This window comes from Otolemur garnettii, unplaced genomic scaffold (genome assembly GCF_000181295.1).
Source record: "Otolemur garnettii isolate 467f Iridium unplaced genomic scaffold, OtoGar3 scaffold00029, whole genome shotgun sequence".
NCBI classification, from domain to species: domain Eukaryota; kingdom Metazoa; phylum Chordata; class Mammalia; order Primates; family Galagidae; genus Otolemur; species Otolemur garnettii.
In genome coordinates, this window is record NW_003852424.1 from 9,355,216 (window position 1) to 9,368,405 (window position 13,190).

Genomic DNA, 13,190 nt, shown 5'->3' on the forward strand with positions numbered 1-13,190 from the left:
AAAAAAAAGAAAAGAAAAAGTCACCTCTGAATACACCTCTGCTCATGAGGGTGGAAATCATACAAACTGACAGGGAATCCTGTAACCTGGGGGGTGAGGTGCCCAGACATGGACTCACTGCTCTCTGAGGCTTGTGAAAGACTAGGACAAGTTCCTGCCCCCCGCTGTTCTTGGAAGGATGATAAGGTTGTGTTTTCAAGTCGTAAATATCAGATATTATCATTATTGCACACAGGAGTAACCACCTGCAGTTGTGAGGTTGACGGGACAGGGGTGAGAGCCATGTCCCGTGCTGATGAGATGAAGCAAAAAGCAACCTGTCATCTGTCATGGGCTGAATTGTGTCCCCACCAAAAGAGGTATGTTTTTTACTTAATTTGGAAATAGGGTTGCTCAGGGTATAACTAGTTACATCCCCTCATTCAAGAGGACCGTGTCTTCATAAGAACACAGCTGGGCAAAGACGGGGACACAGGAGGCTGCGGAGGATGAAGGCTGCTGTCAGAGTGATGCGGCTACAAGCCAAGGAATGGCAAAAATTGCCAGCAAGCGGCCAGAATCGGGAGGAGGCCAAAGGCAGGATTCTCCCCTGCAGTCCTCAGAAGGAATGTGGCCCTGCTGCTACTCTGAGTTGGGACTTCTAACCTCAGAAATTGTGAGGAAAAAAACTGTTACTTTGAGTCTCTCAGTTGGTAGCACTTTGTCACAGCAGCTCTAGGACACTCATACACAACAGAGCGCAAAGCTCTTGTCCCCTCCACCTCCTGATCAGTGGGGTGCAGAGGAGTTCAGCATGGAGGACCTCTGTGCAGAAAGCTCAGAAAGGAGGCAGACACATGGGCTCTGCAGACTGGGCTGCAAGAGCACCCAGGTCCTGCTGCCCATGTGCCAGCCCCTGCCCTGTCTGACCTCTGCCAGCACAAGACACCCCTATAGGTGGCAGGCTTGTGGGACCCATTGCTCAGGACACCAGGTGCAGTCTTCTGGTGGCTCGAGGCCCTGCATGGCGAACAGTCCTGAAGGGCCTGGGCGCAACAACAAGCTGTCCCATAGGCACTGCAGGGCCATAGGAAATAGCATGCATCCCTAAAGAGCCCCCTAATCCAGACCTCCAGGGAGGATGAGAACCACGGGGCCACCGGCCACCACCGCACTGCCTCCAGGAGGCCCCTGCTCTGTCTCGCCTGGGCCTCCGCTGACCATCCAGGAATCCTCGACCCAAGACCATCACCAGCAGGAAGAGAGTCAGGTTTAATGAGGAAGCAGGTCCGCCCCCCCGGGGGAACCTGCATTCTGCAGGCAGGAGAGGATGTGGGACTTAGGGCTGGGGCTCCTGTGACTGTTTGGTCGTGCTCAAGCTGGCAGGGAGGTACTGACTCACCTCAAGCAGAAATCTTGGGCTCTCTGGCATGAACTTCAGGGCCACCAGGGACACAGTGCAGGGCAGAGCGCAGACAATGACAAACACTCTCCAGCTGTGGTAATGATAATGGGTCCCCATGCTGAAGCCCCAGCCTGTGAAGAAGCAGTGATAGGATTTCTGGAACATGATCCTTCCCTCTACAGAAGAGTAACTCCGAGGCTCGCAAACTTGGGGGCACAAGAGCATTGCCCGGGGAGCTGCTTGAAATGCAGATTCCCCCAGCTGCACCTCCAAAGCATAAGTCTGGAACAGGAGCTGGGAATCTGCATGCTGACAAATCCCTAGGTCCAGCCCGGGCCAGACATTTACAGAGCCTGGAAGAAGAATGCACGCAGAAGCAACATTCCATATTCCTATATAGCCATTACATTTTAAGTTAAGAAATTGCTAAACGAAAGATATTCTAGCCAGGCACAGTGGCTCATGCCTATAATTGAAGTACTCTGGGAGGCTCAGGTCGGTGTATAGCTTGCACTCAGGAATTCCAACCTGAGCAACAGCAAGACCCCATCTCTACTAAAAATAGAAAGAAAACTAGCCAGGCATCCTGGCAGATTCCTGTAGACTCAGCTACTCAGGAGGCTGAGGCAAGAGGATCTCTTGAGCCCGGAGTTTGAAGTTGCTGGAAATATGATGATGCCATGGCATTCTACTCAAGGGGACAAAAAAAGATTTTGTCTCAAAAAATAAATAAATAAATAAATAAATGTTGTATCTACCTCCCTTGACATATAACAAGCTGGAAGCCTAGACCCAGAAATACACCCACCTGTGCTGGACTCCCTTCTTCTCTCTCCCCCAACCCCTCCTGCAGGGTAAAGGGGCCTCATGTGTGGTTATAGCACCCACTGCCATGGTGAGAATGGGTGCTCCCATTGCAGCCCTTGAGTTTATGGGAATTCCTGGGTCCTGAGTACCCAGAGCCTGACCTGGATAGAGGTGGACAGAGAGTCATGGCCTCAGGACCCCTTGCCCCATGGGAAAGGGCCCAGGCAGAGGAAGGCAGCCCAGAGCAGGGCTTTTACAGGGATCTCCCTTTCCCAGGCTGGAGGGCAGTACCAGTTCCAGCTGACTCCAGTGCAAAGGGCTCAGGACCACACGTTGAGAAACACCTTAAGCCGTAATGTGACTACGTAAATTTTTTTTAATAAGAAACTGAACTTCTACATTCAGATGCAGCCCAGCATCACTCGCATGCAGAGGTAAACTAGCTTCTATTCAGCCATCATTATTCAAAGCATTGCTAAAACTCACTTTCGGAAATTATTCAAGCGTTATTTTGAATATCTCCATGGGTAGAAAACTTTCCTCTTTTAAGTAACACCGTGGAGGGAGCCTGGGCTTTTGCAGTTGCACAGAGCAGAGTTCCAAACCCTGGTTTGTCCCATCATGTTGTGTCGGTGGGTTTGCACAGCGGTAGGGTGCACATAATGGCACCCCCACGGATTTGCTATGTGTGAAAGCTCCTGGCAACCCATAATAACTCACCTGCTTTCAGGGTAGAATTGATTTTTTTTTTTTTTAGAAATAGCTACATAACACTTAGTGCCAGTGATGTTGAATAAAATGGAGAAATAACAGCAAAGCTCAGCAAAAGAATTGTTTTTTTTTTTTTAATAAAGCTGCTCTTATAATAGGTTGGTTTTCCCATGCCCACCAAAGTATTCCTGAAGGCAATTCAAATGGTGTTTCTTAAAAGACCAAAGCATAGAAATATATATATCAACTTATAAATTTTAGAGGGTAATAATTATTTGGATATAAAATTTCTATTCCATTTGCTTAAAAAATAAATGAGCACATGGCCACCTCCAGCGGTGAGCCGCTTCTGCCTTGAATTCTTATGACTCTCCTGTGGGCTCCACTTGTTCTGCTCGCGATGGACTCCTGACCCATATCTGCTGTTGCTGCAGATATCTGCTACTCTATTTGCACAATTAAAAAAACTAGGCAGTGGGATCCCAGGTGGGCACAGTCGGCCCTGCCAACGGAACACACACTTGGTCCAACACTCAGAATCAAATCTCCCTTTGCACAGCAAGGTCTCCTCTGATCTCAGTGGGGTTTGTTTGCTCATTTTAATTTTAATTAAAGGGCCTTTCCTTTCTCCTGGGCATAACACTAGAAAGAGGAAGATAAAACCGTAGTAATATTTACACATTTGCAGTTCATGTTCAAAAAGTATTCTGGCATCCTCAGAAGTGAAGTTGCTCAAAACTACACAGCAATCAAACTCAGATGGTTAACCAGGGAAGGGAGGGTGCAGAAGCAGGTATGTTGATAAAGGATTCTGCCTCAAAAAGACATTTGTCTTCATGATGACACATATAAATGTTCCCAAATTCATCATTCCTTCATGCCTCTGCGGTGTGTACTGGCAACTTCAATAATCTGCATTTATCACATTCATTAGGCATATCCTTGGGGCCCTAAATTAAATAAAATTAAATGGTAAGCTGCTCCCAAATATTTGGAACAATATTAATTTAGAGGCATGGGTTGTTCCGTTTGCTGATCTTTTAGCCTGCCCTACTTTTCTCTGTCAGGATTTCACAAACAGCTGGTGGTGCTGACTACAATGAGAATTAATCTTCCATAACATCCATTTTTTCTGGGCTGTGCCTGTGAGTTCCCAGGAAAACATTCTGAGCTTTGTAATTTTCTCTCTTGATGAGTCAGTCATCCAAATTTCTGGTACCAAGACCTCCCATCCCTTCGTTCTTAACAAAAGCAATTAAATGAGTCACACAGCGGTGCACACAGACCTCCACCTCTCTTCTGTGGGTGTACTTGCGTTTGTGAGAGGATGAGCGTGTCAGGCACATTGAGAAATGTTATCAATGTCTGGTTCACTGTGGACCAAACACCTGGTCCTGGTAAAATGAGGCTTAAAACAAGTCAGGGCTCTTGTTACACTCTGGGTCTTGTCCACCATATTTCTAGGATGGGTTTTCTCAAAGCTAACACCTGTTTCGGTTAAGCCTGATCATCTAGATTTCTATTTTAAAAGAGTGTAAAAGTCTCAGATTTCATACAGGCATACCAATAGGGTAAAATACTTCATCATAAGCTCCACTGTCCGCCCACAGCGGCCAGCTGATAGCCACGTGGCCTCTCTGCCATGGCATCTCATTCATCCTGGTCAACATGCTCCCAACCTGAATCCTTATCTTGCTCTCTTAGGAACCAGACCCCTACAGAGCAGTGTTTGTGTGTGTTAAGCACTGGGACTCCTGTGGGTTGCCAGCTTCCCTCACAACACTCCTCTGTCCCTTTTCACCCACTATGTTGCAGACTTGTGGTTCAGGTGGGACTGACCACTTTCCCTCACGTCAGCAACAGGGAAAAGAAAGTGAGTGAGAAACTTCTATTGTGTAAAACCACTGAGATTTCAGGCCAGGCATGGTGGCTCATGCCTGTAATCCTCTGGGAGGCCAAGGTGGGTGGATTGCTTGAGCTCATGGGTTTGAGACCAGCCTGAGCAAAAGTGAGACCCTGTTTCTACTAAAAATAGAAAAAAAGAAACTGAGGCAAGAGGATCACTTGAGACTGAGTTGGAGGTTGCTATGAGCTATGACACCATGGCACTCTACCCAAGGTGACAGCTTGAGACTCTGTCTCAAAAAAAAAAACACCAAGATTTCAGGGTCATCAGTTTATTAGGGTAATGCACCCAGTATCACCTTAACTGACACAGTAGGTATTGTCTGTACACCAAAGCATCTTCCTAAAAAGATATATGTGGCAGCCAGGTGCAGTGACTCATACCCCAGCACTTTGGAAGGCCAAGGCAGGAGGATCACTTGAGCTAAGGAGTTCAAGACCAGTCTGGGCAGCATAGCAAGGCCTCATCTCTACAAAAAAATTAAAAAATTAGCCAAGTGTGGTGGTGTATGCATGTAGTCCCAGCTACTTGGGAGGTTGAGGCAGGAGGCGCTCTTGAATCCAGGAGTTTGAGATTGCTGTGAGCTATGATGACACCACTGCATACCAGGCTGAGCAACAGAGTGAGACCATATCTCACAAAAAAAAAAAAAAAAGATTATACGTGGAGCCTCCATTAGTTCAGAACACAGAGCAGAGGGGGTTAGATTTAAAATAAGAAGGTGACCAAGTGGGGAAGTGTTGGCTAACTTCAGGGGTGGTTGCCTCCTATCACCCAGGGGGCTACAGGATTCTGAATCATGGTAGAATGACTCAGAATTGGTGATTTGTCAAAAATGATCTTGAAAGATAATTACGGTATTACACAGTCTACTCAAAACACATAGTCAAATTCCAAATTAATGCCTTCTCCCCAATTTACTCTTTGTGTGTGTGTGTGAGAGAGAGAGAGAGAGACAAGAGTCTTAAGCTGTCACCCTGGCAGAGTGCTGTGGCATCCTAGCTCACAGCAACCTCCAACTCTTGGGCTTAAGTGATCCTCTTGCCTCAGTTTGTCTATTTTTAGTGGAGATGGGATCTCAGTTTTGCTGAGGCTAGTCTTGAACTCGTGAGGCCAAGCTATCCACCAACCTCGGCCTCCCAGAGTGCTAGGATTACAGGCATGAGCCACCACACCCAGCCCCTACTTCACTCTTGACAAGACCAATATTAAGAGTTAATGTTACCAGGTCTTGTCCAAGAGAATACAGTTTTACAATTATTTACAATTATCCTGCTGAAATCATGGCATTGTCTATAAGGACTGCTGCATTTCTGCAGCCAAACAAGAATGCCAACAGGTGTGGGAGTAGAAAGTCTACAAGCATACTGCCCCCGAGGGGGCGTGGGGCCTCCACCCCATGCCACCCCACACCAGGGGCAAATCAGCAAGTATAAAATGCAGTTGGCGAGATCTAATTTGCTGGGAGAGAAGGGGCAGGAGGAGACCTTCTTTGAGATTCTTGAGATTCTTTCAAATAAAAGGAAGGAAAGAAGAAAGGGAGAGAGAGAGAGAAAGAGAGGAAGGGGGGAGAGAAAAGGGACAAATTATATTTTCCCAAAAAGACATGTATGGAAGCTAACAGCGTGTGTGCAATGTTAGAAGTCCTTTAGAGAGATCAAGGTCACGTGCAGGAACCGTGTGTGAGTCCGCAGGAGAAGCCCGAGGACCCAAGGAGTTGCTGGGCGCTATGGAAACGTTACCCACCGTAGTGTGGGATGATGCTCCAGGCCATGGCGGACGCGTAGATGCCTCCCGTCATCCAGAAGATGCCCAGCCAGCTGAGGTGCTCTCCTCGCTTCTCCCGAGACAAGAATTCAGAGAAATAGGCAAAAACAATCGGCAGGGCACCCCCAATACTGCAGAGAGAAAGAATCAAGTTATACACACGCACACACAGAAAGCTACAGCGGAGACCAGGTTGCCTCATACCCCACCCTTCTGCTCTGTGGTGAAACAACCCAGCGAATGTGAGAGACTAGCCAGGCGGTGCCTCTCCACATGTGGGAAGCAGTCTCAGATTATTTTGACTTTATACACTCATTTAGAGCCTAACCCTAACTCTAACCCTTTCTATGTTTCAACTTTATTTTTTTAAGCTTCAACTTTAATACAGTATCTTGAAAGTCAAAAAACAAAATTTAAAAAGAACTCAGTCCAAGGGTTTCTCGAGGTACCACGCAGAGCTACAGCCCCAGAATGGATGAGCCACTGGTCCAGGAAGGTCCGCAGCCAGCTGTCTGAGTACATACCCTATGCCAGAGATGAGCCGGCAGAAGAGGAAGGCCCCGTATCCCTGAACAAAGGAGGACAGGGAGGCAAAGGAGGCATTGATGGCCAGCGACATGCTGAGAACTCTCTTCCTCCCCAGTTTATCCGCCAGGCCACCCAAGATGAAGGCTCCTGCCATCATTCCCAAGTAGACTATCAGCCCTGAGAAGAGGGAACAGTGGAGAGAGAATGGAGAGAGGAGACAAAAGGTTAAAAACCATCCCATGTTTACAAAGTCCAACACTCATTTTCACATATCCTAGACATTCCATGTTACAGACATGAAAGGTGGAATGAGGTCAGACGCTCCTAGCAAATTAGAAGTGCTATAGGTATGTGACTTCTTACCAATGTTATTTTTTTAATAGCCTCATCAGATTTACACATACGTACACGGACCAACAGAGATGCAACGAAACTGGGGTAGATGCACCTTCTTAACATTGCTCCTTTAGATGCAGAATCTGCACACAAGGGAAATGCTGTAATTTTACCTTTAAGCAAGAAAAGTGTTGGCGCTGCAAAAGCCCTCACTTGAGGGATTATGTTTAAGGACAGAATTTCCAGGGTAAAGTGTGGCAAAGCAGGTACGGGAAAGGTTGGGCAGCAAGAACGTGGTGCAAATGAAAAACAGCGATTGCAACAAGGAAGGCTGTCTGATTGCCAGCCAAGAAGGACTTTTTTCCAGCCATAATGAATATTCTAACTTCTTTTTATTGTTATTATCATCATCATTATTATTATTTGGGATTCACTGAGGGGACAAATAATTAGGTTACACTGATTGTATTTTTTAGATAAAGTCCCTCTTATAATTGTGTTCCGCCCCGAGAGGTGTGTGATACTCTGTGACCCCCATCTGCTCTGTCCTCCCCTCTCCCCACTCCCTCATTCCCCTATCCCCCACCTTGCATTAACGCATCTACTGCCTTCATATTAGAATTGAGTACATTGGATTCTTGCTTCTCCATTCTTGTGATGCTTTACAACCTTTTGGAAGGAAGTATGAAGAATCCTCAAAGAACTCAAATTAGACCTCCCTTTCGATCCTGCCATCCCATTACTAGGCATCTACCCAGCAGAAAAAAAAATCCTTTTATCATAAGGACATTTACACTAGACTGTTTATCACAGCTCAATTTACGATCACTGAAACCTGGAAACAGCCCAAATGCCCACCAACCCAGGAATGATTAACAAGCTGTGGCATTTGTACACCCTGGTACACTATTCAGCCACGTTTTTCCAATATGCTAACTTCTGAGGAGGATGTAGCACAATTTGTTACTGGTGTGAGGTAAGGGTCTACTCTCATTCTTCTGCACGTTGCTATCCAGTTTTCCCAGCACCGTTTATTGGAGACATTCCCCCACCCCACATTGTATTCTCTTGGCACTTTTGTTGAAAATCAGCCACAAATGTGAGACTTTATTTCTATTTTGTTGCATTGGTCTACATGTCTGTTTTCATGACAGTATTGTGCTTTTAAAAATTACTACAGCTTTGTAGTATATTTGAAATCAGGTATTGCAATGCCGTCAGCTTTGTGCTTTTCACTCGAGATTGCTTTGGCTATTCAAATCTTTTGTGGTTCCATATGAATTTTTGGATCTTTTTTCCATTTCTACAAAAAATACCATTCTAATTTGAAGGAGTTGCATTGAATCTGTAGAACAATTTGGGTAGTATGAACATTTTAACAATATTCATTCTTCCTATCCATAAACATGGAATATCTTCCCACTCATGTGTATCTTCTTCAGGTTATTCATCAATGTCTCATGATTGTCAGTGGATAGATCTTTCACTTCCTTGTGAAGTGAAATTCCTTCCTTGTGAAATTCCTAAGTATTTTTAAGTTATTGTACATGGGATTGTTTTCTCGATTTCTGTTTCAGGGAGTTTATTGTCAGCATATAGAAATGCTACTGATTTTTTAATGTTGGTATTTAATCCTGCAACTTTACTGACCTCATTTATTACCTCTAACAGTTTTTTGGTGGGTCTTCTAGATATAAGATGTCATCTGCAAACAGAGACAATTTTATGTCTTCTTTTCTGACTTGAATCCTTTTTCTTTCTTTCTTTTTTTTTTTTTATGATTGCTCTGGCTAGGACATTCAGTACTAGGCTGGACAGAGTGGTGAGAGTGAGTATCCCTGTCCAATCCCTGATCTTAGCTTTCACCTTTTGACCATTGAGCATGATGTCAGGGGTGGGATTATTATATTATGTTGGGGTACACTCCTTCTATACCTAGTTCATTAAGAGTTTTTATCAGGAAAGGATGTTGAATTTTGTCAAATTCTTTTTCTGTATCGATTGAGATGATCATATGATTTTCAGCCTTCATTCTGCTATGCAGTATGTCATATACTGATTTGCATATGTTGAAACATCCTTGCATCCTGGGGATAAGTCCCATGTAATCACAATTATAATGCTTTTAAGGTGCCATTAAATTTCATTTGCTAATATTTTCCTGACAATTTTTTTTTATTTTTATCAGGGATATTGGCCTATAGTTTTCTTTCCTCGGAGTGTCCTTGTCTGGCTCTGTTATCAGAGTCATGCTGGCCTTGTAAAAACAAGCTTGAAAATATTCTCTCCTTTTCAAATTTTAGGCAGAGTCTAAGAAAGATTGGATGTTAATTCTTCTTTAAATGTTTGACTGAGGATGGCGCCTGTGGCTCAAAGGAGTAGGGCGCTGGCCCCATATACTAGAGGTGGTGGGTTCAAACCCAGCTCTGGCCAAAAACTACAAAAAAAAAAGTTTGGCTGAATTCACCAGTAAAGTCATTAGTCCTGGGATTTTCTTCATTCACAGGTTTTTGATTACTGATTCAATCTCTTTACTCATTATTGGTCTGTTTAGATTTTCTATTTCTTCTTAATACAGTCTTTATAAATTATATGTTTCTAGAAATTTATCCACTCTTCTAGTTACCCAATTGATTGGGTATAACAGTTCATAGTAGGCTCATGAGCCTTTGTATTTCTGTGCTATCAGGGGTAATGTCTCCCCTTCATTTTTGATTTTACTTGAGCCTTCTCTCTTTTTCTTTCTTAATCCAGCTAAAAGTTTGTCAATTTTGTTTATCTTCTCAAAAAACCAACACAATGCTGTAATTACCACACTTTACCCCTCAGATTTCTCAGCTGTACATTAGTTCATTCTTTCTTCATTTGCTCATCCCAGGACCATTTGCTAAGTGAGGAGTGGTTCCTTCCTTTTCAGGAGATAAACAGTAAAATGCATGATTATCTCTGAGTGTGGAAAAAGTGCTCTAAGGAAGGCATGGGTTAGGTATTATTAAAACACAGAGAAGAAACAAAGCTTAGATACTCTTCACTGGGTCTGAGAAGGCTTCCCAGAGGAAGACATTGAGCTGTCCTTGCAAGACAAACAGAGCTCAGTCCAATTTCCATTTGGTGATTGGGAAAGTGCATTAAAGACAGCAAGTGCAAAAAACAGGAGGCAAAAAAGAAAGTCTGATATGGTTGGCAACTCCCTGCAGGCAGTCTGGTGTGAGTAGAGCAGAGTTCATGTGGGAAGCCTGCAGAGGGGTTCAGGGTGGAGCATAGAACAGAGGCCAGATCATAAACAGCTCTGTATGTATGTGTGCATGACAGAGAGAGCATGAACGTGTGTACGTGGGTGGCTGTGCCTGCACACCTGGGTATTTGCATGCATGTGTGTGGACCTATGAATTGGGAAAAGAGACGGGGGATGGGAGTTAGAGGAGTGCTCCAGAGATTTGCCAAGAACCAACCTATATCCCATCCCCTGGAGTCAAACACTAACATCCAATAAAAGTTTGTTTTCTTTTACTTTAATAAAGCTATCTTCAGCAAGTCTCAAAATTAACTGTCTACCTGAATCACATGGGGATCTTGCTAAAATAATTTTCTGATTCAGCAGATCTGGGCTGGGCCCTGAGAGCCTGTAGCTCTAACAAGCTTACAGGTGAGGCTGCTGCTACTAGCCTAGGAGCCACAGCGGGAGCAGTAAGAGGTCAGGTAGAGCACAGCTGTCCTCCTCTGACCACACCAGGGTGCCTGGCCTTGGAAGCCAAGCCCTTATTCACTAGATGTGTGATTTAGGAGATAAACCTCTCACCTTCTGGTTAAGACCTTCTGAGGGTCTTAACCACCTCATTTGTAAACTGATGGCTGAACTGAGACAATCCCCAAGCTGCCTTCTCATTCATTTATTTTTTTTTAAATGTAAATCATAAAAGATGAAATTCTGTGAATTTCCCAGGAAGAAGATATTCAGAATAAAAATCCAGGCACAAATGTTTGATTGAACTGCTGAAGGACACACAAGACATGTATATGGGCCAAAAGTGGCTTCTAGACCACCAGTGTGCAACCTTAGTAATGAATCCTGTGCCGGTTGTTAAGCTCTTATCTCTCTGCTCCAAAGCCACCCTTCTAGACCCTACCTGGCCGACAAATCCCACGTCTTTCTTGCCAGCTGCTCCCTGCTAGTTTCTGCCAAAAGGGAGCACTCGAGAGAGGCTTCACGGCTGGAGCAGGACCTGAGCACAGTGGGACCTTCATGTGGCAGTGGCTGAATTCAATCAAGAGAGGCCACATTGCATCCCACCTCCCCTCCTGCACCTGCTGCAGCCCCCAGGGCCCACCCCAGAGATCTGAGTTACAGCTTCATGGGGGCTCCTTTTCTGAGATTCAAAGTTATAACCATTCCAACGTCTGCCCCCAGAAAAGGTCAGTGCCTCCACCAGTTCCTCCACACTGGCCCGAGATCTGCTGTGATTGCATTTCTGGCTCCTGGCTCTGAGCCTGGCGTTTTCACTGTCCACAGCAAGGAGGTACTAGAGGAGGTACTAGTGGAATACTTCCACTGTGTTTGGAAGCTATGAAAAGGAAGAATGGAGGAAAAATGAGCCTATCCACCAGGGAAGAGAAATAGGAAAATTAATGACGCCTCCGAAATGACTGTGCTATTAAACTCATTTAAAATCTGTCATTAGCAGAAGAAATTAAGACAATAAATTTGGAAAATTAGAGCACAGTGGAGCTATCAAAAATTACTTTAATATGAAGCAGATAACAAACTAGTTAGAAAAATAGAAACTCTTATCACCCTTCAATTCCACTCAAGAAGCTCGGTGGCATGTTAGGGAAATGTCCCCTTAATACACTGAGATTTTTAAGGAAGTTTAAACCTGTGATTGCTCCTGCTAGGTGAGGGGGATGAGAGTGAAGGGATGGGAGATGTGGTGGGATGGAAAAGACTTTTTCTTTTTAAGACAGAGTCTGACTTTTTCACACTGAGTAGAATGCCATGGCATCGTAGCCCACAGCAACCTCCAACTCTTGGGCTTGAGCATTTCTCTTGCCTCCCAGGTTGTGGGACTATAGGCGCCTGCCACAACATCCAGCTATCTTTTTTTTTTTAAAAGAGCTCTTGGTCAGGCTGGTCTGGAACTCCTAAGCTCAAGCAATCCACCTACCTCAGCCTCCCAGAGTGCTAGGATTGCAGGTGTGAGCCCCAGTGGAAAAGATTTTTAATTGGCGATAACACAACGAAGGAAATGGAACATCCCTCCTTGGCCGAGGAAGGAGCCTGAACTGCAAAGAACCATGAAAGGGGGACATCAGGGTGGTGGCCCTGGCTCTGCGATTATAAGGAGCCCGACCCTGGGCAACCCATTCAGCTTCTCTGACCAGCGTGACTTCTTTGTAAATTCAAACAATACTGGTCACTTTTTTTGTTTCAGATTAATATGAAGGTACATACAATTAGGTTATATGCATTTGTTAGCTAAGTCCAAGCTGTAGTTGCGCCCTTCACCCAGCAGGTGTGCCGTATACACCTAAGTTGTATCATAAGAATGGAAGAAGAGCAAGCTTCCCATGTACTCATTATTCATAGGAAACCAGTAAATACCACTCATCCTGCAGCACTGTCTGGATTCTACAGCAGAGCAGATGGAAAGTATCTAGCACTGCTGGTGGGAATGTAAACTAGTACGTTCCTTTTGGAAAGACATCTGGAGAACACTTAGAGAACTAAAAATAGACCTGCCGTTTGACCCTGCA

At 44.8% G+C, this 13,190-nt stretch overlaps 1 protein-coding gene across 3 annotated transcripts in view; it reads right to left on the bottom strand.

The window, feature by feature from the left end:
- The window catches only part of SV2B (synaptic vesicle glycoprotein 2B), a 66,212-nt gene that overhangs the window by 32,808 nt on the left and 20,214 nt on the right, over positions 1–13,190 (bottom strand). For 2 of the 3 annotated variants that reach the window (XM_023512597.1, XM_003788650.2), the window contains exons 2-4: positions 7,100–7,280; positions 6,555–6,706; positions 1,382–1,515 (exon numbers count right to left, since the gene is read on the bottom strand). In XM_023512597.1, the coding sequence (XP_023368365.1) occupies positions 1,382–1,515; positions 6,555–6,706; positions 7,100–7,280 (467 nt within the window). The remainder of the gene's footprint in view (positions 1–1,381; positions 1,516–6,554; positions 6,707–7,099; positions 7,281–13,190) is intronic. The other variant, XM_023512598.1, reaches the window with a different exon arrangement.